Source organism: Drosophila innubila, assembly GCF_004354385.1.
Source record: "Drosophila innubila isolate TH190305 chromosome 2R unlocalized genomic scaffold, UK_Dinn_1.0 1_C_2R, whole genome shotgun sequence".
Lineage (NCBI taxonomy): Eukaryota > Metazoa > Arthropoda > Insecta > Diptera > Drosophilidae > Drosophila > Drosophila innubila.
In genome coordinates this window covers 4,733,493-4,757,196 of record NW_022995374.1, presented here as the reverse complement: position 1 = coordinate 4,757,196, position 23,704 = coordinate 4,733,493, and the positions used below count along the sequence as shown (strand labels likewise).

General features: G+C 39.8%; 2 protein-coding genes and 1 long non-coding RNA gene across 6 annotated transcripts; 2 read left to right on the top strand and 1 right to left on the bottom strand.

Moving 5' to 3' along the window:
- Nucleotides 1-1,737: 1,737 nt before the first annotated feature.
- LOC117784239 (polypeptide N-acetylgalactosaminyltransferase 1) lies at nt 1,738-6,197 on the top strand. Its single transcript, XM_034621915.1, has 4 exons — nt 1,738-3,129; nt 4,235-4,634; nt 4,694-4,815; nt 4,873-6,197. The coding sequence occupies exons 1-4, from the start codon at nt 2,474-2,476 to the stop codon at nt 5,495-5,497; spliced, it is 1,803 nt and encodes a 600-aa protein (XP_034477806.1). The 5' UTR covers nt 1,738-2,473; the 3' UTR covers nt 5,498-6,197.
- A 2,400-nt stretch (nt 6,198-8,597) lies between these two features.
- LOC117782998 (kinesin-like protein KIF13A) lies at nt 8,598-23,006 on the bottom strand. Of its 4 annotated transcripts, XM_034620120.1 has the most exons (17): nt 21,839-23,006; nt 18,630-18,717; nt 18,374-18,537; nt 17,787-18,303; nt 17,098-17,674; nt 16,466-17,041; nt 16,092-16,406; nt 15,949-15,990; nt 14,169-15,834; nt 13,951-14,096; nt 13,509-13,538; nt 13,079-13,181; nt 12,905-13,009; nt 10,789-11,199; nt 10,108-10,728; nt 9,738-10,049; nt 8,598-9,672 (listed from the first exon to the last, which is right to left on the bottom strand). In XM_034620120.1, the coding sequence occupies exons 1-17, from the start codon at nt 21,891-21,893 to the stop codon at nt 9,605-9,607; spliced, it is 5,796 nt and encodes a 1,931-aa protein (XP_034476011.1). In that variant the 5' UTR covers nt 21,894-23,006; the 3' UTR covers nt 8,598-9,604. The 4 variants fall into 4 exon arrangements, with proteins under 4 accessions (XP_034476011.1, XP_034476012.1, XP_034476013.1 ...); XM_034620121.1 differs by lacking the exon at nt 13,509-13,538; XM_034620122.1 differs by lacking the exon at nt 15,949-15,990.
- On the top strand, nt 18,320-18,766 carry LOC117782999. Its single transcript, XR_004617342.1, has 2 exons — nt 18,320-18,551; nt 18,625-18,766. It is a non-coding gene; the product is annotated as an uncharacterized LOC117782999 (long non-coding RNA).
- Nucleotides 23,007-23,704: the final 698 nt, after the last annotated feature.

Here is a 23,704-nt window from a genome sequence, read left to right as displayed (position 1 = left end):
AGTTTTAAGCTGTAATTAAAGAAGCAACTACTTAAATTATGCCTTGAGTTTATAGACAGCAACTATTTGATTTTTATTTTTATTTTAGTTTTTATTTCCATTTTTACTTTTTGATGCCGCGCCTCATAAAACTTTACAAATTCGACCTTAAACAAATTAAATGTGCTAAAAATGCATTTATTAAATGGAAGGTGTTAATTTTTTAACTTTTGGCTTATTAAAGCCAAAAGGTTAATTTGATTCAATGTCGACTGTACTTGTATTACATTTCAACCATTTGGTTCCATTTTGAGGTTGCCACAAATCAAATGCGAAATGCCTGGCACAGCAAGGGGCAGAAAACGTAATGAAGAGGAATGGAAAAACTTTGGCAAACGGTGTGTGACCAACAAAGTAATTTATTTCCTTCCTAGTTTTTGTCGCTTGAAGCTATTAAAGAGCGTTAGCGAAGATCTGCAAATAAGACAGTTGCACCTTGCGGCGTCTCGGTGTCTCGATGTTTTGGCGCTTTATCGTTGTCGCTGTATTCCCACAATGCTGACAACACGTTGTTGCCGCGTCCACCCCCCCCTCCCCTTCACCTGAAACTCCAATTACCTGTGTTAGGGAGCACTTTGAACTCTTTTATGCCGCTTACCTGCGGCATCTCCCGCAGCGACACGCTTGCGTATACGTAACGTATTAATTATGGGATAGCAACAACAACAATCCGCAATAAATGAAATACCTAAGCTAATTAACAAAATTAATCATGGCAAAAGGCAATGGGGCCAAATATGGGATAAATTTGTTGACCCTGTTCAATTTTTCAAATGAATGAAAGTCTGAAATTAAAATATTATTTCAATTAGTCGCAACAGAGTAACTGAAACATCAACATCAACAGCAGCAACAAGGTGTCATCGCATGTCAAATCATATGAAAGTAAAGTCAACAACTCTAACAATGAATGTTGTATAGGAAATTCATTTTGTTTTCATTTTAACAACAAGCGAGCATGCAATTTGTGCATTAAGTGACAACAAAAGTGTCAAGTGTGACGGTTTTGAGTTGAATCTATGTAAATAGTACTACAGCGCAAGGGGAACATTCGGTAGTTGCCTTTCGTTTTCAGCCTCATTTTGAAGCAGCTCTTGAATGCACTTTGCTCTCAAATTATTTTCATATAAATCATCATTTATGTCATCTACTCTTCGTATGGAATCTGCTTGATAAATAATTATGTGGAGCTGTAGACCAGTAAAAAATCCTTAAAAATCATTAATTTGTTTGATGCACTTAGCTCTCAAATTATTATCATATAAATCATTATTTATTTCGTCTAAGGAGACTTTGCGTTGATTGACAAATAATTATGTGCAACTGTAGACCAGCTAGCATACTTATATTATCATATAATTCATATATTCCTAACGCTACAGTATTACTAGTTGTAAAATTATGCATGTTAAAAAAATCAATTTAAATTTTAGCGCTTAAAATTCATTTTGCAACACTGTCTTACCTGCTGTTCAGCACATCTCTAGTATAGTGCTGCCAGACTGCAAACTGCACTGCAAAAACCACACACACTTGAATGTGAGATTTAATCAAACGACTATAGTGATTAACGTAATTACATATTAATGTAATATATTTACATTATGTAATATGCAACGAAAATCTGTGCATATTGTGCTGGACGCAGCCATTAAAATTTGTTTGCAAAGGTGGCAACGCCGCACCACCTGCTAGCTGTTCGCGAGTGTTTTTATTTTCGCAAAGCCATATTTAATAAAATATTGAAAAATCCCCGCGATAAGCTTACGAAAAAAGAACCACATATAGAACGTATGTGAAAAGTGACGTGTTGAAAATAATCAGACAGCGATGCGGAACACAGTCGCCGTCAAAAAGTTCGAACTGAGCAACAGAAGAAGAAGCAACAGTTAAACTATACAATATTTATATACATACATACATACAAACATAGTTAGGTGCGAGCAATGGGCGGTGCGGAGCAGAGCGGAGCGGACAACAAGAGCGACTGCGAGCGGAGCGACTAGAATTAACGTTTAGTCTAGTTTAAGCCACAGCCATAACATAAACACAAAGCGGCGATTGGCGATTGGAGCTGCCTAAAAAAATAAAAGAATTATAAATAAGCTGAAATTTATATGTGTATGAACAAGTGTGTGTACATATGTAAATATTTTAATATTGCGCTCGTCTGTTTGTTTGTTTGTTTGTTTGTGTGCACATATTGAAATTTTGCCAGCGGCGTCATGGCAAATAAAGCCACCAGCTAGAAATTCAACGGGCCACGTCCACGCTGCAACATTGTAACTGAAAGTGAGCAGTTAATCAGTTCGTCAGTTGGACAGTCAGTCAGTGCTACCTCAACAAATAAGAAATAAGAAACCAACAACTACCGACAGAGACATAGACATTGTCCAGTCAACCAACCACACACACACACACACACGCAACCAATATGCTGCCTCGGTTTCGTTCCTTCTATGGCAAAGTCATAATATTTATACTCGTGGCACTGTGCTTCATACTCTACCTGAAGGTCCAGCCGGCCAGCGAAGAGTATCTGCAGTCGGGCAGACCCAGACCAGCAGCCCTGCATCGCTCGCATGACAAACACAATCTGGATGTCGATGAGGCTGAAAATGAAATTCGACCTGCCACGCAATCGCCGTATGAGCACAGCATACGATTGGATCTACAAAAGCAACGATCGGGTTTAGGCAATGAAGGCGTGGCAGTGCATCTGAAAGGTGTTGCCAAGACGCGTGGCGAGAAGATCTACAAGAAGATCGCACTGAACGAGGAGCTGAGCGAACAGCTGTCCTACAATCGCACAGTGGGCGATCATCGCAATCCACTGTGCCTGCAACAGCACTATGATGATCCCAGCACACTGCCCACGGCCAGTGTGGTCGTCATATTCTTCAACGAACCCTACTCCGTGCTCATTAGGACGGTGCACAGCACCCTCAACACCTGCAATCACAAGGCACTCAAGGAGATCATCCTCGTGGACGATGGCAGCGACAATGCGGAACTGGCCGGCAAACTGGATCACTATGTGAGAACTCGACTGCCCAGCGGCAAGGTGACAATACTCCGTCTCAAGAATCGGTGAGTCTTGCGGGGAATCGGGCATCAGGGAAAACGCCAACACAATCTCCATTAACTGGCACACTTTACAAATTTGCTGGCTAGGAAAAGTTCCATTGAAACTAATCGAATGCACATTCAACTGAAATTAACACGAACCAACCTCACGTTCGTGTGGATATCATTTTTGTTGTTGTTCGCCTCCATTTGAATAACTCGTTTGTGGCACAGACTCACAATTGGACAGGGACAGAGAGACGGATCGACGGACCGACGGGCAGACAAACTGTCTTGGAGCGTCTTCTTCACAGCTTAAAGTTGAAGAACTGAAAAACGTTCAAAAATTCAAAAGTCAAGTTAAACTTGGCGACAACACGACTTTGAAATACCCCTTAATTATGGTATCCTATATGATCTATATTAATCCCAAGTTCTATATTATTCAATTGCAACTGGGAAGCAGTTTTTGGAAAGCAGTTTTATATAAATAAGAAAAGGGATTCCCAATTAATTTAGTTAAGTTCTGCTTTGAAACTGAACTTAAAATCAGTAAATTTTTTAGTATACTGTTTTAAGAAACAAAAAATTACCATTATTCTTTCTTCAATTTATTAAGATTCTTGGGCTTAAAAAATTTTAAAAATATGAAACCAAGCTGGATTTGTTTATTTGTTTGTTTTGAGAAATGATCGTAAGGGACAAAAAAATAAATTTTTCTGGAGACGGTTTGTTTTTGATTAGTTAAGAATTTTAAAAGATTTTTGCACAAAAAACTCAATTTCTTAAAAAATGTCCCTTGTGATCATTTCGCAAAAACCGGTCGATAATCAATTAATTCCTGTTATCAACTTGACTTGTGACATTTATCAAGTTAAATCAAACAACCCAACGTGCCACATTGGGCACCAGGGTATGTAATGAAACCGTAAAACCTGTTCGTCAACTTACGATTATGCTTTTGACTTTTATTTTGTATCTTTCGGATCTTGCCGTACACTATTCGCTTAGCGAGCTTGTTCGCTGACCCAATAATATTGTTGTTGTTTTTGTTATTTTTTGGCCACAAGTCCAAAACTATACAATTTTACTAAAGGAAAGTTGTGGATTGGTTTCGTTCTTTGTACAGCTTGGGTCTGATACGTGCCCGTTTGGCTGGCGCTCGCATTGCCACCGGAGATGTGCTCATCTTCCTGGACGCCCATTGTGAGGCGAATGTGGGCTGGTGTGAGCCGCTGCTGCAGCGTATCAAGGAGTCACGCACCAGCGTACTGGTGCCCATCATCGATGTGATCGATGCCAATGACTTTCAGTACAGCACCAATGGCTACAAGTCATTCCAGGTGGGTGGCTTCCAGTGGAATGGTCACTTCGATTGGGTGAATCTGCCGGATCGCGAGAAACAGCGTCAGAGCAGGGAGTGCAAAGATCCGCGCGAGATTTGTCCCGCCTACAGTCCAACAATGGCCGGAGGACTATTTGCCATGGATCGACGCTACTTTTGGGAAGTGGGCAGCTATGATGAACAGGTGAGCATTAGCCGTAAATTAGATGAAGCTTGAATATAACAAATATTTAATTGTGACAGATGGATGGCTGGGGTGGCGAGAACTTGGAGATGTCCTTCAGGATCTGGCAATGTGGCGGCACCATCGAGACGATACCTTGCTCCCGAGTGGGTCATATCTTCCGTGACTTCCATCCCTACAAGTGAGCATACAGCTTCTCATAATATGTAAATTCGCTTACTTAAATCTTCTGCTGCAGATTCCCGAATGATCGTGACACACATGGCATAAACACAGCTCGCATGGCGCTGGTGTGGATGGATGAATACATAAACATATTCTTCCTCAATCGGCCAGATCTTAAGTTCCATCCGGATATTGGTGACGTTACGCATAGAGTAATGCTGCGCAAGAAGCTGCGTTGCAAGAACTTTGACTGGTACCTGAAGAACATTTATCCGGAGAAGTTTGTGCCTAATAAGAACGTTAAGGCCTGGGGAAAAGTGAAAACGGTCAACTCCAATCTGTGCCTGGATGATCTACTGCAGAACAACGAGAAGCCCTTCAATCTGGGCTTGTATCCCTGTGGCAAAGCGATGCAAAAGTCTCAGCTCTTCTCGTTCACCAACAACCATGTGCTCCGCAATGAACTGAGCTGTGCCACAGTGCAGCACAGCAGCTCACCGCCGTTCCGTGTGGTCATGGTGCCCTGCATGGAGAACGACGACTACAACGAGCAGTGGAAATACCAGAACCATCAGCTGGTGCACAGTAACACGGGCATGTGCCTTGACTACGGCGGCCAAAAGAGCATGGATGATGCCCAAGTGGCGCCATGCAACCCTTCCAGTGAGACGCAGCGTTGGACCATCGAACACGACTGAGAAACGGTGGAGGAAACGCCAGCGGACCAATTGCCAATTGCAACCGAGAGAAACTGACTAAGCGAAACAAAACGCAACGTTTTCAACTCAACAGACTCGAATTAACGCAACAAAACAAAAAAGAAAAACGTGTAAATACCAATTAAAATCAATGCTAGAAATATGTATCTATATATATATTTTCTATATGATATACATATATATACTATACCATATACTATATAGAATGTGTAAGTTGTAGTTAGCGAATATCAAAAATCAACACAAATCAAAATGAAAAAGTCAAATACGCTATAAAAATATAAATAATTTATGTGTTGTGGATTTGTTTATAAAAAAGATATGAAGAAAGGTAGAACCAGTTGTATAGATATATATCTATAAGTATATATATGTACTATATCGGATCATGTGCATATTATTCCTATGTAAATGCTTGATTAATAACTGTAATTTTAATTGCTATGTGATCATTAAATGGAATACACACTTGCATTCCAATGCAGTCGAACTATATACTTGAAAAGTCTCAACATAATACTAATAATAATAAACCAACTAATCTAATATATGCAATGCGTTAATCACACAAAGCGTTGTAAGCATTTATTAACTAACAAAACTTGCAACCTGCAACTATTTTTGCCATTTGTTTTTTGAAAAATAAAAAGTTTCCAAATGGAAACACCAACAAAACACAGATCAAAAAGCTGTTGTCATTTTGGGTCACTTTTTTGGTTGTCCTGAGGTTCAACGGGGTCAGCTCAGCTCTAAGGCCCCAACGTAATAATATACCCAGACCTACTACAGGTATTTCAAAGGCATAGATCAAGGTCGAAATAAAATACTCACGTTTACTATAGTGATTCCCAGCTGAAATTCGTTCGACAAGCTAAACTCAAAGCAATTCATTGCACATTTGTTGTATATATTTATAGATTAAAGTACATAATTTTTTTGTCTTTGTTTAGTTTAAGTTTAAATTTTCTGTTGAAAACGTGTTTTTTTTTCTTTTGTTTTTTTGCTGACGTTCTTTTAAAGTTACTAAAAATTGTCGAGTAAAATAAGTAAGTATAAATTACAGAAATTGTTGTTGTTGTTACTTTTCTTGTTTTTTGCAAGTTGTTCGATTGTAAGTACACAAAAACTACAACTACAAGCAAAAGTGAACTTTGCAATAAAATTAACAACTGTTATTATTGAAGAGTTCAAGTCTGTGAAGTGTGTGTGTGTGTGAGAGAGTGTGTGTGTGGATTGCACAATAAAAGCATTTTTTAGATTTTTTTTGCTGTTTTGTTTGCTGTTCAACATTATTTTAATAGCAGTTTAACGTGGAATATCTTGTTTGTTGCTGTGTTTGTATTTATTATTTATAATTATTAGTTCATTTTGTAGTGTATTGCATTAATAACATTATCATTATTTCATTATTTCGTTGACCGTGCTAAAAGCTCTAAAAGTGCGCAATAATACGATTATTTTTGACTACCCACAACATCTATCAATATCGTTCTATAATAAATAGCAGAATATTTAATATATATCTCTGTGTGTGGGTTGTGTGTTTGTGAATGGGTGTGTGTTAAAGTATGATTTGCAAATCATATCTGTATCTACAATAAAATGTTTGATAGCCCTGGGCAATAGCTCCTAAAACATAAAGATCCATAGATACAATATGCACTATTTAAGGTACCATTTCGATCGATTTCTACGCTCGTGCTCTATGCTGATGATCTATCCTATAGCTACGTATTTATATATAAATAAGTATATATTGTGTCTTTCGGATATTTTTAAGATGCAAGCAAGCATTTTCTAATCTCATTATCTCATCTATTTTACATACATTTAATTGCAAATTACGCGTGCCTTTAATTTTTAATTTTCTTGTTGAATTTCTTTCATAATTTTCAATTTTCAAGCTCTATTTTGAATGTTATTTACGCTTATTAAATGCATTAAATTTCAGTAATTTTACGATAATACATAGTAGATTTTTACTTGATTTATTTAATTTTTAGGCGCCTTTATGTACATAGATACATGTACAGACAATTTGTGTTGTTGTGGGCGGGGTGTGATGAATTTTTATCAACATAAATAAATATCTGGCATCTATATCTGGTTATTACTGTTATTCTGGGAATATTCGTCACTTTGGCTTGTCAAAGTATTGAATTGTTTGGTTAATGTTATGTCATTTTGGTAAATAAATATTTATGTATAGGTATGTATAATTATTATGTAAGTGTATATATTATTATTATATATATTATAGTAATTATCTTGCTTTTGAATTTCATTTAATTTTTAATTTTTGGACGTATTTTCAAGTATATTTGGTAGTAGATGCAAGTAGAAAACACAGTTCGAAAATATATATATGTATATATATATATTTATGTATGCATCGAAGTATATACTGGTTGACTGGTTATCCAGTAGGGATCTACTTCTTCAACTGTTTTGACTGTTTTTGGATTTCAGTTTCTAAGTGTAAATCGCTTCTTGTTGTTTGTAGTTTGTTTTCTTATATTTTTGTTATTGTTTGTAAATTGCAATTTATCTCAGACTCAGTTTGGAGTGTCTTGGATGTCTTGGTTTTTGGATGGATGGATACGTTTACGTACAAACGTCCGTCAGCCGATTTGCTGGCTGACTTCCCCTAGAATCGAACTTGTTTATAATATCATAATTAAATACTCGCATGTTATAGATTATCTTAAAAGTAAAATTGAATATTCTTCGGAAATTATTGCTTCATTTGTTATCTTTCCCGTTATTCACGTTTTGGATTAACGCAAGCCTTTCTTTCGGTTAATGGTTCACAAACATAGTCGCACAACCTTTAACATTTATAAAAATACATAAAAGTCGAATGAAAAATATATATAATAATCACATAAAATTCAAAAACAATAAAATAAACATATGCAAATATATATATAGCAAAATGAAGTTTATTTAAATATAAATGGAGAGAAATTATAAAATACATCACATCAAATAATACAATTAACATATATGCAACGTGAATGCAACGCTGTTATATGGAATATGTTATTATTAATATTATTATAAGTATACTAATATTGTATTTGTTTGTATTGTTTTAATTGAAATATATATATATATATATCAATATATTTAGATACGTATAAATGCGCTAAACAGAATGGGAGATATATTGAAAAAATATTGCATGTTTCGTAAAACTTATTGCATTAATATTTATATACAACTGATTTCATATATTTGATATAGTCCATAACAATAATTAAAATAAGCTCATAGTTGATTAACCAAGTCACATTGATATACATAGATAATAAGTATAAGTAGATAAAGTAAAGTTCGTATATACCAAAAAACAATGTAATTAAACTAGGCAATTAATTAACCGGTACAAAAATATAATCAATTGTGCTTTATCAAAAAGCAAACATCAATTAACTACTAGAACTCAACCAATTGAATTAAGAATAATACAAAACCATTTGGAAACATTCACATAGATACATACATAGATAGATACATACACGTTTAAACGATTTGATTAATTAGTTACTACTACTAAGTGTAATCAAAGTGTTTGTGGTATTGCACTTGGTGGATGCAACTACGCAAACGCTTCACTTAGCTTCACTATCAATTAAGAGCGGGAGACGCGAGGGGAGCATTTAGTTAATTGCTAGTTGTTCAGTTAGTTTTGCTTAAGACACCGCCAAACAACAACATCGGGCTAACTGTGTGTGTGTTTGTGTGTGCTTGCGGCGGCATGCGTTGCGTATGTGTGTGTGTGTGTGTAAGTGAGAGTAAGTTAAGCTAGCGTGTGATTGGTTAATGCTCCGCATTGTTCGTTGCTGGACGATGTGCATCGTTGGCATGGCGACCTTAGCATTAGAAGGCCGTCGAGCGTCGATTGGCATAGCACTTTTTGCCATGAGTGGTGTTCGCATCCGCAGCGCCACTGGTTGCACGCAATCTGTGGCAGGTCGATGGAGTCGCAGTCGCAGTTGCAGTTGCTCCAACTCCACTGGTAACCAGCGTCGATTGCCTGCAATTAGTCCAACGCTGCAGTTGATGCGAACATTTTGGGTATAATCATTTGCGCGCCGACACATTCAGCGCTTCGCCACGGCTCTTTGAGCGCGTCATGGAGCTGGTCATCTCTAAAAGGGAAACATAATCTGTTAAGTGACAATTGGGAATCAGTTTACATGTCTATTGAAGTCACCTTTGCTGATGCTGTTGCTCTTCTCGGCCGCCTTGTAGGCACGCATCGCCTTACCCCGCTTGTCCAGCAGCAGTTTATCGGCACGCACAAAGATGCCATGCTTAGGCTTGCACTGGAAATACTGAATGCCCTGGACGGTGCCATCGTTCTTGCCCGTGGGCGTGTCCAGCTCAACGCCTATCCAGGCACCGGGCTGAAAGTGTGTGGTGCCCACGAAGCTAACAACGCCGCTGGTATTATAGGGACGTATTAGCACCGATTCGCCAACCACAATCCAATCGGGCAGCGTCACATCTAGCTCCTTGCCTTCATCTGTTCACAAAGAAGTTCAGTTCAATCGACTATAGTACAAATTTAAACTAATACACACCTTCTACTTCTGTGCTGCTCGACATGATGCTGGCATTGACATCTAAGAAGGCGCCCAGTCCTTCCATTTTGGCCACCGAAGCACGTTGGTTGTGGCGAGTCACTTGGTTGGAATTGTTGCAGTTGTTGTTGATGTTTGTGTTGCCATTGCTGTTGTTGTTGCTGCTGTTATCGCAATTGTTGGGTGTTTGGGTTGTTGGCTTTTTGCGTCGCATCACTTTGCCCTCTGGCAGCTGCTCCCTAACAATGCCATCGCCCTCAAGCTGCTGTTCAGCCGACTCGTTTATCTCGGAAGTGACAAGTGCATTCTCCAGCGATTTATTTCCATTCTGATTGTCTGTCTGCTGTTCCTCCTCCACTTGCTCCTGCTTCTCCTCCTGAGCCAGTTCTGACACTTTCAACTTGTCGTTAACATCGTTATTGTTGTTTCTCTGCACTTGTTCGCACTCATCCTCGCTTTGTGAATTATCCTTGGACTCTGGCTGCTCCAGTGGATGTGTTAGCGTTTCTTGCAGCTTTTTTGTCTCTGCTTCCAGCGTTTTGGACTTTGGCATGTCCTTAAGGAAGGGATTGACACGTGCCTGACGATTTGGCGGTGAGTTTGAGTTGATGCGATCGAAATCTATAACAAAATCAATATGTAAGACCTTTGTTTGATTCATTTCAGGGCGTTTTCATTTACCTGGCGTCTCATCAATGCTCATAGAACGCATTGATGTGATATCCTCGTTGCTTAGATTGTTGCAGGACACCGCCTGGGAGCCGTAGCCGCTGCTGGTAGACGAGCTCATGCTGAGCGTGGCCAGTCCAGTCAGATGCTTCATATTCGCATTGGCACTGGACGTGTAGCTCAAATAACTTTGATTGGAATGACTGCTAACGTCCATGAAGGAGTCCATGGTCTTGGAGGCAGTCAGACGCGATCGTGTGGCCAATCCTCTGTTCTGTTGACGCTCCTGCTCATACTCGGCGGCATATTCCGAGTCGCTGTAACTGTCCTCGGGCTCCTCGTCCAGTGATCGATGACCACCAAGTGGCTCCTCGTGCAATGTCGTCATGCGCATGCCAAGCAACTTGCTGGTGGCCGGAGAAGCTATCGGAAATGACCAACAATTAATTTAAGTTACGGTTTCAATATACGAAAAATAGAGCTTAGCAATTGGGACTTAGAGCTAGACAAACCACATACGTTTTGTTGGCGCAATTCTCAATGTGTTCAAGTTCAAATTGAGATTCAAAAATGTTGGACGCGCTGCATTCCATGGATTCAAGGAAGACAATGATTTTGTTTAATGTTTAGTTACAATGATTTATACAAACATGTGATGAGAGCGATTTAATAAACGTAACTCTAGCGACTAATTCGCCAACAAACACACACAAAATCAAAACGGAAACTAAAGCTATAACTATAATAGAAACTAAAGCTATTGACTAGGTAATCAATTAATTAACTAAATGCGCTGCTCGTGCGGATCTCGTGCTGTGCGTGCCTGCTGTGAATGGTGCACCAAATTGGAATTATAAACTGTCTGTATATACTTGAGTGTGGTGTACAATGAATGAACACAACGAATGGATTAACAATAATATCGGGGGAATCATAGATACAAAACAACTACAATGAATGATGGCAATTGTCAGAGTTTTGATTATGATTTTGATCATGATATCGGTAAATGAGGGTGACAGCTAACAGAGCTAACACAAAACTACTTGCTAAGTTATTTTTATATCCCCTAAGATGAGAAGACAATTGAGTTACATTGGATATACATTAATGGAATCAACAGTTATTGAATGACACTGAGTGTGTGTGTGTGTGTGTGAGTGTTTGGGTGGGTGGTTGTTTATATGAACAACAGACAAACTTAAACTCCAACTAACATTTAATGAATTTCAATCAATTTATATTTATGCACTTTACAGAGCCAGCCTTTACCTGACAGTATAGAGCCTTTCAAATTTGAAATTGTTTTTATAGTTTTTTTTTTGTATTGTTTTTTGTGGTTGTTGAGAAAGCACAGAAAAGAGTACATTATGACATGTGAAATAAACCAGAGATATTATCCGAAGGATCATATGATAAATGCATTGTATGTCATTGACTTATGATGTATTTATGATGTTAAGTATATGTATAGTATAGTCAATTTATATGATAAGCTCTGGTGTGATAACAAATAATTAATGTGCATTTCAACTCGAGTCATCAGATCGAGTGAGTGTTGTTGTTGTTGTATTTGCTATTGTTGCTTTTGTTGTTAAATATATATTTGCTATTTGTGTTGCATTGAAGCAAAGCAAGAAGTAAACGTTAAACTGTTAAGAAACAAGTCGAAGCGGCAGCCTTTTGTTTTTCTTTTTGTTTAGGCAGTTAAAAGCAGTTGGAAAGCATTGACAAAATGTGTGTGATAACACAGTTTGGAAAAGGATTTATCTTTTGTGTATAGACTGAAAGAGAATGTGACATTATACGCTACAAGTTAAGAATACAAAATAAATTACGCTAAATAAATTTAAGAATTAAACAAAGATAAATCCCTTGCTCTAGAGCATGACAGCAACTATGTCGTACAATTTGATTTTGATTTCAGAATTTGATTATAATTAAACAAGTTGCTGCGCATAAGCATTAATTAATTATTAGATAAATTATGTAGATAGATATATGTTTGTTGTGAATCAAAAAACTTTGGTTATATGTTTGCAAATAGTTGCTCGAAAATTAATGGTGAGTATATATCAAATAAAACATGTTTGTTCTCGCTGTGTTAGTTCCCTAGGGATATACACACCAATGCCAAAGGCTTTGCCTGGAGAATCGTCGGAGCTTCCCTTGCCACCAAAGCTATGGCGATTACGTATAACGCCGCCACCTCCTGCTCCTGCCCCATTGAGAGCTGCAAACAAAAGCGAAAAGACCATTAGTAATGTAAACATGCTACAGTAAATGGTATTCAATTTCAAACCTGGTGTAAACTTGTTGCCCAACGTCGTGTTGTTCAGATCCGCAAAGGACTCGGAGCGTCCCACATTCAGCAGCGACTCCATGGAGGCATCGAAGCGCATAATCTGCATAAGTTTATTTATGAGTTTCTTGTGTCATAAATTGCGTGTGTGCGTATTTACAACAAATGTTATATTTATCATGAATGAAAAGAATACCGAAAATAAAAATATAAACATATTGAAAATAAAGAAAAACGAAAAACAAACACACACGTAAACTGGCAAACTGAAAGCCGCACAAATACAACTGAATATATATTTTTGTTGGAGAGCGGGGTTGAGGTAACAAAACAAAATACATAGAGGCTAAAAAGTCAAAAGGCTAAAGGTGAAATTGGCAAATATATCTAGAAAGCATAGATTACAGTACATTGCACACAAATTACTTACACTCCCGGTATTGGTGGTGTCTTTCACCGCCTTTATGTGTGCAGTGAAAAGCAGTTAACACACACATATGCATACACACACACACGCACACACACATACATTGATAATAGATCAGAGGCCAATATACAGTTTGCAGTTTAAAAGGCGCACCGAATTTGATTTCAAATTTTTTGTTAGTTTAGTTTAGTTTAGTTTAATTTTGTGTGCGTTGTGTGAAGAATATAATTTATTGTTGGAGTTTTTGTTAGATTTTATTTTGGTGAAAGCGCATAGAAATATGTGAAAAGAGAAAGAATTGCGTTTTAGTCAAATATTTAAATTGTACAAGTTTAATTTGGCTGGCGGGTGACAGGTGGGGTGGGGGTGGGGGTGGCAAGGTGAAAGCAGCACAAAAGGCACTAGGAAGCATAGCATTCTTATCATCATCGTTGACATCACATACCTGCGAGAAGTTCGGCACACTGACGGTCTTGCGCATCGACAACGGCTGACCGTGCGCCGTCTCCAGCTCCTTGACAGCGACATTCTGACGCAGACGATCCAGTATCAAAATACTCTCCACAGCCGAAACACCACGTGTGTATTTCTCTGCAGGAGGAAAAAGTGAAATAATTCAGTCAGTGTTATATATATAGATTAAAATAGGTTTTCCTTGCTTACCTATATACGTTTCGCCATCGCAAGCGGAGCAATCATCACCACTGGCTGCCAGTTGGGCCAGCGATTCACGATCCTCCAACTCCTCCGAAGCTTTGGGAATGTTCGAGACAACCTCGTAGGTGACGCCACTGTGCCAGATGGCATTCTCACCGCGCACCAGACGGAATTTCTTTAGTCGATCGGTTAATGTTTGACCCTTCTTGATATTTATGCTGAGACGCTTGCGTAGTACCAAATCCATGGGCGCTGGATGTGATAGACGCACCGTGGTGCGTAGTATTAAATAAATGCGCTCATTGGCCTCGGTAACGCGATTCAGGGCCTGACTGTCATGCATGGATGAGTCCCAGCTGGCCACACAGCACACATCCTTATCTAAATGCTGTAAGATTTGTAGCGTATAGAACTTGTGGCCATGCTCCTTGGATAAAATGGAATTGATGCCCGAAATGGACAACTCATCGTTGGTGTCCTGTGCGGAGAGATCATCGCCGTTTAGATTGAGAAACAGCACGGGCACATGCGGTTCCATGCCAGACGGAGGCTCCCAGGAAGCGGGTGCACCCGGTATTCCCGAGCCTGGTGCCGGCACCAGCACCGCATTGCGCTCCTCGGTTAACGAGACCCACTGATGCACCAGGCTCAGTTCACGCTCGCGCTCCTGTTCGTTCTTCTCCTCCTTCTTGATAAGCATCTGTATCTGCTGATCCAAATACTGGCGACGGCGACCCAGCGCCTCGCTCCATTTCTCGCGAAGCACAGTGAGATCTTCCTCCTGGTAGGAATCCAGAGGACGCTGTAGTCGCGACCGAACCGTCACACTGCCAATAGCCACGTTGACTATAGACTGACAGATGATGGGCAATGTGCCTGAATTTTGAACCGGCTTGACGCGCACATTGACGCGACGCTGTTGGCCCTGTCGCAGCTGGTAGATGCCTCCAGTGAGCACCTCATTGCGATTGGTGACCTCGACGGGCGAATACTCTCCGTTGTCGTTCAGCTCGTGTATCTCCACCCAAAGCTCGATTTTGCGCGACAGTTCCGCCCAACGATCGACCAGAGAGCGAGCTTTAGCCTGCTGCTGCTCTACCTCCCAGCCCTTGGACTTGGAGAAGCCGGCGCTGCGATGACCCCACACCTCAATGGAAAGGGCGCCCTCGATGCAGTGTTCCAGGAATTCCTCATTAATGTTGACCGTAAAATCTTTTGTATGCTCAAACTTAAAGACCATATTCTGATCGAGCGCTGTGGTTTCTGCATTAATCACCGGGACAACCATCTCCTGGTGGCCCCAGAACGTGTACTGGCAAAAGACAAAGTTGGACAAGGAAAGCGGCAAGCCGGAGGCGCATTTAATGGTGACGCGGCAGGTGATTTGATTTGCCATTGGATCCACGGGATCATCGTACTCATCCCGAGAATCAGCCGACGAAGTCTCCGACACCGATTCGCACATGCGATCCTGTGGCATCTGTCCAGCAACGCGTTGAATCTCCACCTGCAGACGACCGGCGACTTCGCCCTGCTGACTAATGATGGGTGTGTGATAGTCGAGCTTGACATCGTGGAACAGCACCTCCAGATAAACGTTGGCGACGCCAATGAGATTGTGATTCTCCTGCGACTCATAGAATGGATCCTGTGGCTTTCCATTGTCCTCGTCCTGGAATTTGGCAGACAAATGAATTAATATCAAGTTTCATAGCAGCCCGATCCAGTTGTTTTTCTAGACATAAATGGTGTGCTTTTGTGGACGGTTTAGGGACTCATTAATTACCTTGTCGTCGAATTCATCGTCTGAGAATGTCTCAATAAGGGGCTGTTGCAGGGGTTAATTGAATGCGTGTACACATAAAGTTTTATGGTTAGTACAAAAAGACAATGGAAAAAGGGTGATTCTGAAAATGAATTGACACGCACCAGGCCATTGAGTATGCGCTCCTTGTGCTCCTGATACATTTCCCGCATGTCTATCAGTTTATTTTCTAGCTTCTCCATGCTCCAGATTTGGCTGCCCGAATTTGTGCGCTTCACTAAAATCGCAGGTTCGCTGACAAACGCGCCACGCCGTCGATTGGGACTCAAGTTGGCTGGTGGTATTTGCAAGGTCACCGAGAACTTGGTCTTCTTCTCCATCTCCTCGGCCAGAAAGTTTGCCTCCTGCACCAGGGAATTGGCTCGCATTATGTCCGTTTTAAGCTGACCCAGAGAACGTCTAAACATTTCATCACGCTCCTGCAAAACATGAGATATTTAGAAGCTGTTGAAATTCACTTCATTGATTAATTAATCACCTGTGCCCATTTCTCTACACGCATCTGTGACGTGGGCGTATTGGGCGTTACTTTGCCCATACGCAAGGGATCGTAGGGTGCATAGGGTGCATACGGTGTGCTGGGTGATAGAATGTTGCGCAGTTGCTGGAATTGTCGCTCGTACTCCTGTCGTTGCTTCTCCAACGCCACCTGCTTGTCCTCCTCGTGCTGTCGTTCAAGTCGAGCAATCGCCGTCTGTATGGGATCATTGCTTAGCTCATTTTGCATGATCTCATCGCGTGCAAAGTTGTAGTCGATGAGCTGGGCGGGCGTTTGAGGCTCTGAGGCGCACATACTGGCATTGTTGCCAACTCTGGGAGAGTTGACGCGGAAAAAATGATGATTACCCCAAAGAATACGATCGCCATTCTGCAGTGGCGTCTTCTCCGATGCTGCAGAGCCATTGACAAAGCAACGAGCACCCTGTACGGGCTCCATAAACAGGCCACTGTCCTCGATGGTGATTACACAGTGCTCCGGCTGTATGCCAAGACCCGATAGCTGAATGTCCGGCTGCTGACCACTTATGCTGCGGCCGCCAATCAATGTGCGTTCCTAATTATGTATTATAGAGGTGAGTAATGTTTCCAAGTATATTAAATGAGACTCACCTTTAAGTAGTAGACCAGCAGCTCATTGAGGGACGGATCTGCATTTAAATTGACCAAGTAGTACTTGTTCTTCTCCACCTTAATGCCACTGGCCTGCACACTGATTCCCATTTGTTCCAGCGCCTGCTGCCGCTCATTTTGGATGCGCTCGGTCTTGACCAGTTTCTCCTCCCACGTTTGCGAGATTTGCTTCATCAGATTCTCGCTCTCGGCCAGCTTGTCCTGAACATCACCCACTGGCGACCCAGTGGCATGCTTCAACATGCTACGCAACGTTTCCACCTCATGACGCAGCTCGCGAATGATCCGTGCATTGGGATCTTCATTAACAACAGCATGGTTGACAATACGCTTGGCTCGATCCGCATACCGTAGGGTTGACAGCGTCTCCTCGAAATTGTCTGCTGATGGAGAAATGGTGGCCACCATCACTGTTTTGGAATTACCGCCGAGATTGTCCTTCAGCAGCCAAGTCAACACTGAATCGCGATAGGGCACAAATTTATCGTTGGCTCCCTTCTTGCCATTTGACTGATCGGCCAGCTTTGAGATGACCAGACCCAATGTAGTAAGTGATCTGAAATTGAGTGAGCAGTATTAATAAGAGTATATATAACCGATAAGATTGTCTGTGTATCTGGCACACAGACATATGTATCTCTAGCATCGCAGTCAGTTAAAGTACTCACTTGTTGATATTGGAGCCTTCCTTGAGGCGATCACCAACAGCGCCCGTTTTGACGGCACGCTCGGAGCCAGCTAAATCGACGAGGGACATACGTGAGACCTTCTCGCCACTAACGCCGGTTGCCTGATCGGTGAGAATCTGTGTGAGAACCACCGAGAAGACGGCATGGGAGCGCGAGGATTCGGCATTCATGTTTGTGGCGGCCACAGTACGCGATTTGTTGCCCTCGGTCATGAGGTTATCAATGTCCTCATACGCGCTGACAGCCAACTGTGATAGCCCATCCACATATGGCCCAAGTACATTGTGTTCGCGCACTTTAAGCGACTGTTTGTTTGGCTTGGGATCGAGTAGATCGTGCACTTTCTCATTGTAGATTTCCATGTAGGACACCTCCACTTTGTACATCAGCTCTGGTGTCGATTTGTTAGCTATCGCCAAGAATAGCTTGTCACAGAGTCTCGGTATAATTCCCTTGTTCTCCTGCGATCCCATCATCGTATACGATTTGCCAGAGCCTATAAATAATTGAGTCACGTTATTGTGTTGCTTGCTTTTATGTATTGTATTGTTATAATGCCCGCTTACCCGTCTGGCCGTAGGCGAATATGCATGCATTATAGCCCTGAAATGCATTATCCAGTATATCACGTCCCACGCAATCGAAGACCGTCTCCTGTGATGCAAAGCTGTCATCCTCTGGGTTTAGCGAGTAGAAGCAATGATCGAATGCAAATGCCTTTGGTTGTTTTCTGCGTGAATCAAAGTAAGAGAAATCAGTGGGAGTTCTTAAGGATGAGCACACACAACATAATTAAATATATATATATAAATTTCAGCTTACCTTTCCATTTTCTCCAGTGACGGTGGATTTTGGAGTATCGTTTGCTGTTTTTCCATTTCCACGATGCATTTTGTACCCAATTCGATTTCTGTAAACAGAATAAAGGATGCAAAAATATATTAGTGTAAAGCATATGATATATAATTTGAGTTATTTCAGTCCAAGGTTGATAACAAGTTCAAAACAGCAGCGCAAAACAAATACAAACTCATACATGATATATAGTATATAATAGATATGCGGGACAGTCGATTGTCAGTAGCTATGTTCGTATATGAGTGCGAAAATAACATACAATTGTTGTATATAGACCAATGTATTGTAGTACATGCTTGTATATAGAACATTGTATAATCAAGGCGATAAATGAGTGTATATGTGTGAATATACGAAATGTAAGCAAGTCCAATGCTATAGCGCAATCTTAATGCATATAAATAAAAACGCGAACCTTTCAAAAAATTGTTATTCGAAAAAATATAAAAAAAAAAACTAGAATTTTTGCCCAAAACGTGCAGCGTAATAAATATTCTGGCATACAAATATTTACTACCTACAGCTAAGCGGACACGGACATTGCACTGCAATAAAACAAATGCGAAAAAGAATGGAAAAGAAATAGCTGAAAATGTTTCAAGCTGCAAATTGTCGAAATACTTTAGACCTACGGCCAATGTCCTTCGTGCGTCATGACAAAAAGCATGACAAAAGACAGGCAAACAGGCAAACAGGAACCAATGTTACAGTGAAGCCCCTGAAGTTGAGCAAGCAACGACTTCGGCAAGTTGAGAAATAGCCATAACAAAGAATAACCTTGTATATTTTTAAATAACTGATAAAAGAATTGTATAATTATATTTTATGTGGAACAATTGTTGCATTTGTTTTTTAATTTTAATAACCTCAATGATGTAAGTATTTTTTGCTTGTGGTTGTTTATTTGTTAACTAATTTATGCATATATACAGTAGTCAAGTAATTGCTTACAAGTATGTATATGTCTTATATTTTAATAAAGAATTAAACCCAATTATTAGTTGAATAAACTGTTTTAAAAACTATAAGCAATAGTATTAAAAAAAACAATTTAAATGTATTTAATTTCTAAAAGTAAATTGAAATTCAATTGTTATGTTTATGCGTGAATGCAGCGAAAAAATTCTAGGCAAAGTTTTTTTTATATAAAGCTTGGCGGGAATTTTTATTTCCAGGAATTCCCTAGGAATAATTATATCTTTCTTAAATTTCTTAGTATTTCAACGAACACAAAGCGAAACCAACAAAATGCGCGAGTCAGCTTGACCAGGCTTCACTGTACTTGTACACATGTTTGTTTTGAGGCCTGCTCCTGCCGTTGGTCACTCACATCCGTTGTGCGTCGCATTGCAAAAATAAATCCGACGTGACATAGAAAATGGACATGGCAAAAGGGCAGAAAATACGAGAAATTCGAGAGAAAGCCGAGAAACCACAAAGGACGCACATCAACATTGAACATCATTGACAGGCCTTTTATATACATATACATGTATATATGTGTGTGTTGCTTGCAACAAAGGCGTGCCATAAATAATTTGACGAGTTGCCCCCAATTTGTGAGTGAATGAGTTCTGGTCAGTTGGCCAGCTCAAGCTGCTGATTTGGGCATTTCTCCGCTATAACCTTAAAGTCTCGTTATGCGTTTGCCGTTTGCCATTGTCCGATGTTGAAATTAACATACAAACAGACACATAAACACACAGATAGAGAGAGAGAGAGAGCGAGATAGACGGTTAATAATATCAGACAACAGACATCAAGTTGGTTAGAGGGCAGTCAAAACAGGTTAAGCTTTTTGGTAGTAGCTTTCGAGCTCTGACTTCATTTCGAGCCGCTGCTCATTTGCTTGTTTGTGTTTATATATAAGTCTGTGTGTGTGTGTGTTTGTTTGTTGTTGTTTTAGTTTAGTTTTGATTTTACGCTTTGCTGCTTTGGATTGCGACTTGAAGAGGTCGACATCATCAGCAATATGGCCCAAATGCGGAACGATGCGTAAGATGTCACAAAAATTGATGAGGAAATTGTCCAAATGTATTTAATTCATGGGAATTGAAGAATGTGTAACATATTAGTACTACAACTGTATCAGTTGCATTATCAGCACTGATAACATTTCATTATATACATACGTAAGTATGTGTGTGCTTGATCTAGACAAGCTTATCATTCAAACGGACACGCACACTGGCAAACTACACACCTGTCAGTGAATCAAGCGAATAAGGCGAATGAATAACAAACGAAACATGACACAAACCAGCCCCAAATAAAGAAGTGATTTGGCAACATGTGGAAGCAGCAGCAGATGGGAGCAGAGCAAAAGGAATACAACTATATATACATATATATTAATTTATATATTTATATATCCATGTTTGTGTGTGTGTGATACAACACGAAACATATGCGAAAAAAGTAAATGGCAAATGACTTCCACTTGACGCCCCAGAGGGGCACAAATTGACTGTCTGTCTGTCCGTCTGTCTGCTCGTGCTTCTCTCCCTCTCTTTCTCTAGCCACATTTCCGTTGCACTTTGTTCGTGTGTGTGAGTCATGGATAAGCCAAATGAATGATCGTCGCTTGACATTGGAAGTGGAAACAGTGTTTCGCCTTTGCATTTACTTTGCACTTGCAACACCCGACAAAGACAACGACAACAACAACAACAACGATGATGGTTTCACCTCATGCCAACCGTCAATAGAAACGAAAAATTAGCTGGAAATGAAAATCGTTTGTCAGTCAGAGTGTCAGTTAGTCAACCAGTCAGTCAGTCAGTATATTTGCTCTGCAAGGCTGTCAGCACAAAAAAAATAAAAAAGTTGCTGGCGTTGCATTGAAAAACGAGGCGACCTTTTTACCAAAGCAAAAGGAAACAACATTTGCATGAGAAACAACCAAGAAACTCAACGTAACAACTATGCAAATTTCGTTATCCCGAAAATAGAGTATGAGTGCCCGTATGAGTGCCCGTACGAGTACCCATTTTATACGAGTATTGCTGACTAGTGCATTATTGATTGCAACTCAGACAAAGGAGAGTAAAATACTGCATAGAATGTAAGCCCGATGGGAGGAAATCATCTATCATTATACACGAAACGATTACTTAACTTTAAAGAGAGTTGTATTAAATAGTTAAGCTTGTTGTTGTTGTTATTGTACTCACCACGGCGATTAAAGGGTCGCACCCTCACAGCAACTTTGATCTTATCACTTGACATCGTGAAGGCCTTGATAAACTCTCACTTTTACTTTAATTTTGTGTGTGTGTGTGTGTTGTATATGTGTGTGTGTGTGTGTAGCGGGAGTGTGGGTGCGTCTGATTCATGCACCCAACTCACACACTGTTCGAATAATACTCAAAAGGGATATGACTGGGACGGTATTTGTTGTTGTTGTTGTTGACTGATATAAAGTTCAGTTCACGTTGAAGCCCGCCGAGAATTATGTGTGTGGCACGGTGGCACGCAATCGTTATTTTTTGGGGCAGGTGACTCACAAACAGGGACAAACTTGCTGCAGTAGTATTAGTATGTAGTTCCAAATTGAGTGAGCGATTCAATTAGCGCCACGCACACGCCTAACAGTTGTTGTTGTTGCAGTAACAGTAGTACGTCATGTGGGGCGGACTGAGACTGGACAAATATTTCCATTTCATTCTTGACTTTTGTTATTTATTACACACATGTACATTGCGTATTTGTATATGTATTGTACACACAGGTTTATTATTTTTTTTCGCTTTGTATTTTGTTATTGTCGCTCAATTGTGTTGGAATCCTCTTTATTTGCACAGAGTCCGTTTTTATTTGAGCAATGTATATTTGCTTCAAATTAGTTGTATTGTTGTCTAATTATAATTAGTAATTACGCGTTGTCCTGTCCGATTTTAGCTGGTTTTGCAAACAAACAACAATAGGCTCACACGCACACATAAAATTTACACAGACAGACACACAGGTAGCTAGACTTTTGGCAAGTAAGTAGGCAAAAAAAAAGTAAAGAGTAAAGAGTAAGCACTGGGCGCTCCACCGACGCCCGCGCGAAAAGTCACTCTCTTGGCCCGTATGACTGACTGTGACTTCGTTGGAGAATCGATTTTTATGGCTCTTTTCCTGAAGCTGGAATTATATGCTGCGCAATTTTCGTTTTCGTTTGAGCTGTGTATTAATTAGCAATTGCACCTCTTAGTTATCGTTTGCGCGTCGTTTTGCACTTAAATTTACTATTTTTATTGCGATTATATTTTTCGCGTCGTTTCACTTTAATTTTTGCTATTTTATAATGGTTTCTCGACCAGCTATGACTGCCGATAACGATAAGAGTTGTAGAGTTGTATTTTTGCTTGTTGTATCTGTTTTTTGAAAGACGTTGCCACAGGTCAGAAAAAAATTATAATTAATTTGAACGTCTGGCAGCCCAGAAAACAAATCTAGACTATTTTCAATTGCAGTACCTTTTTTTAAAAATAATATTTTTGGTAGTTTTTGTAAATTTTGTAGCTAAATGTTGCAGAATTTTTGCTAGAATTTTTGAATTAAACTTGTAATCTCTCTCATTTACCTTTATTTTATCTGATGTCGAATTTTAATAATATTGGCATTATTGTTTATAAATGAATAATTTAATGAAAATTTTAAATTATAAATAAGATAAAAGAAGGTTGATAGTTTTAATAGGCCCAAAGCCTCACTCGTTCTTCGACCAAATGTCAGTGATGCCATTTTAGCTATTTTGGAAGGCGTTTTTATGTTTGGCAACCAAACAATAGGTGGCGCCACGTTTTTCATATGATATTGGCGGTCATTTTAAATAATCCCGTGTTTTAAATGATTTCTGAAGAACCCAAAGCAATAACTACAATTGCTGCTGTGATCGACAATGGAGTGCAACGATTTAATTCAAGAACAACTATAATTGACGATATGAAAGGAAATTGTAGAGCACCCATCAGCAGTTTTAATTGAATATATGATAAGAGATCAATTCTGTGCCCTTTTAACAAGCTAAGTATTGCCACACCCTTACAATT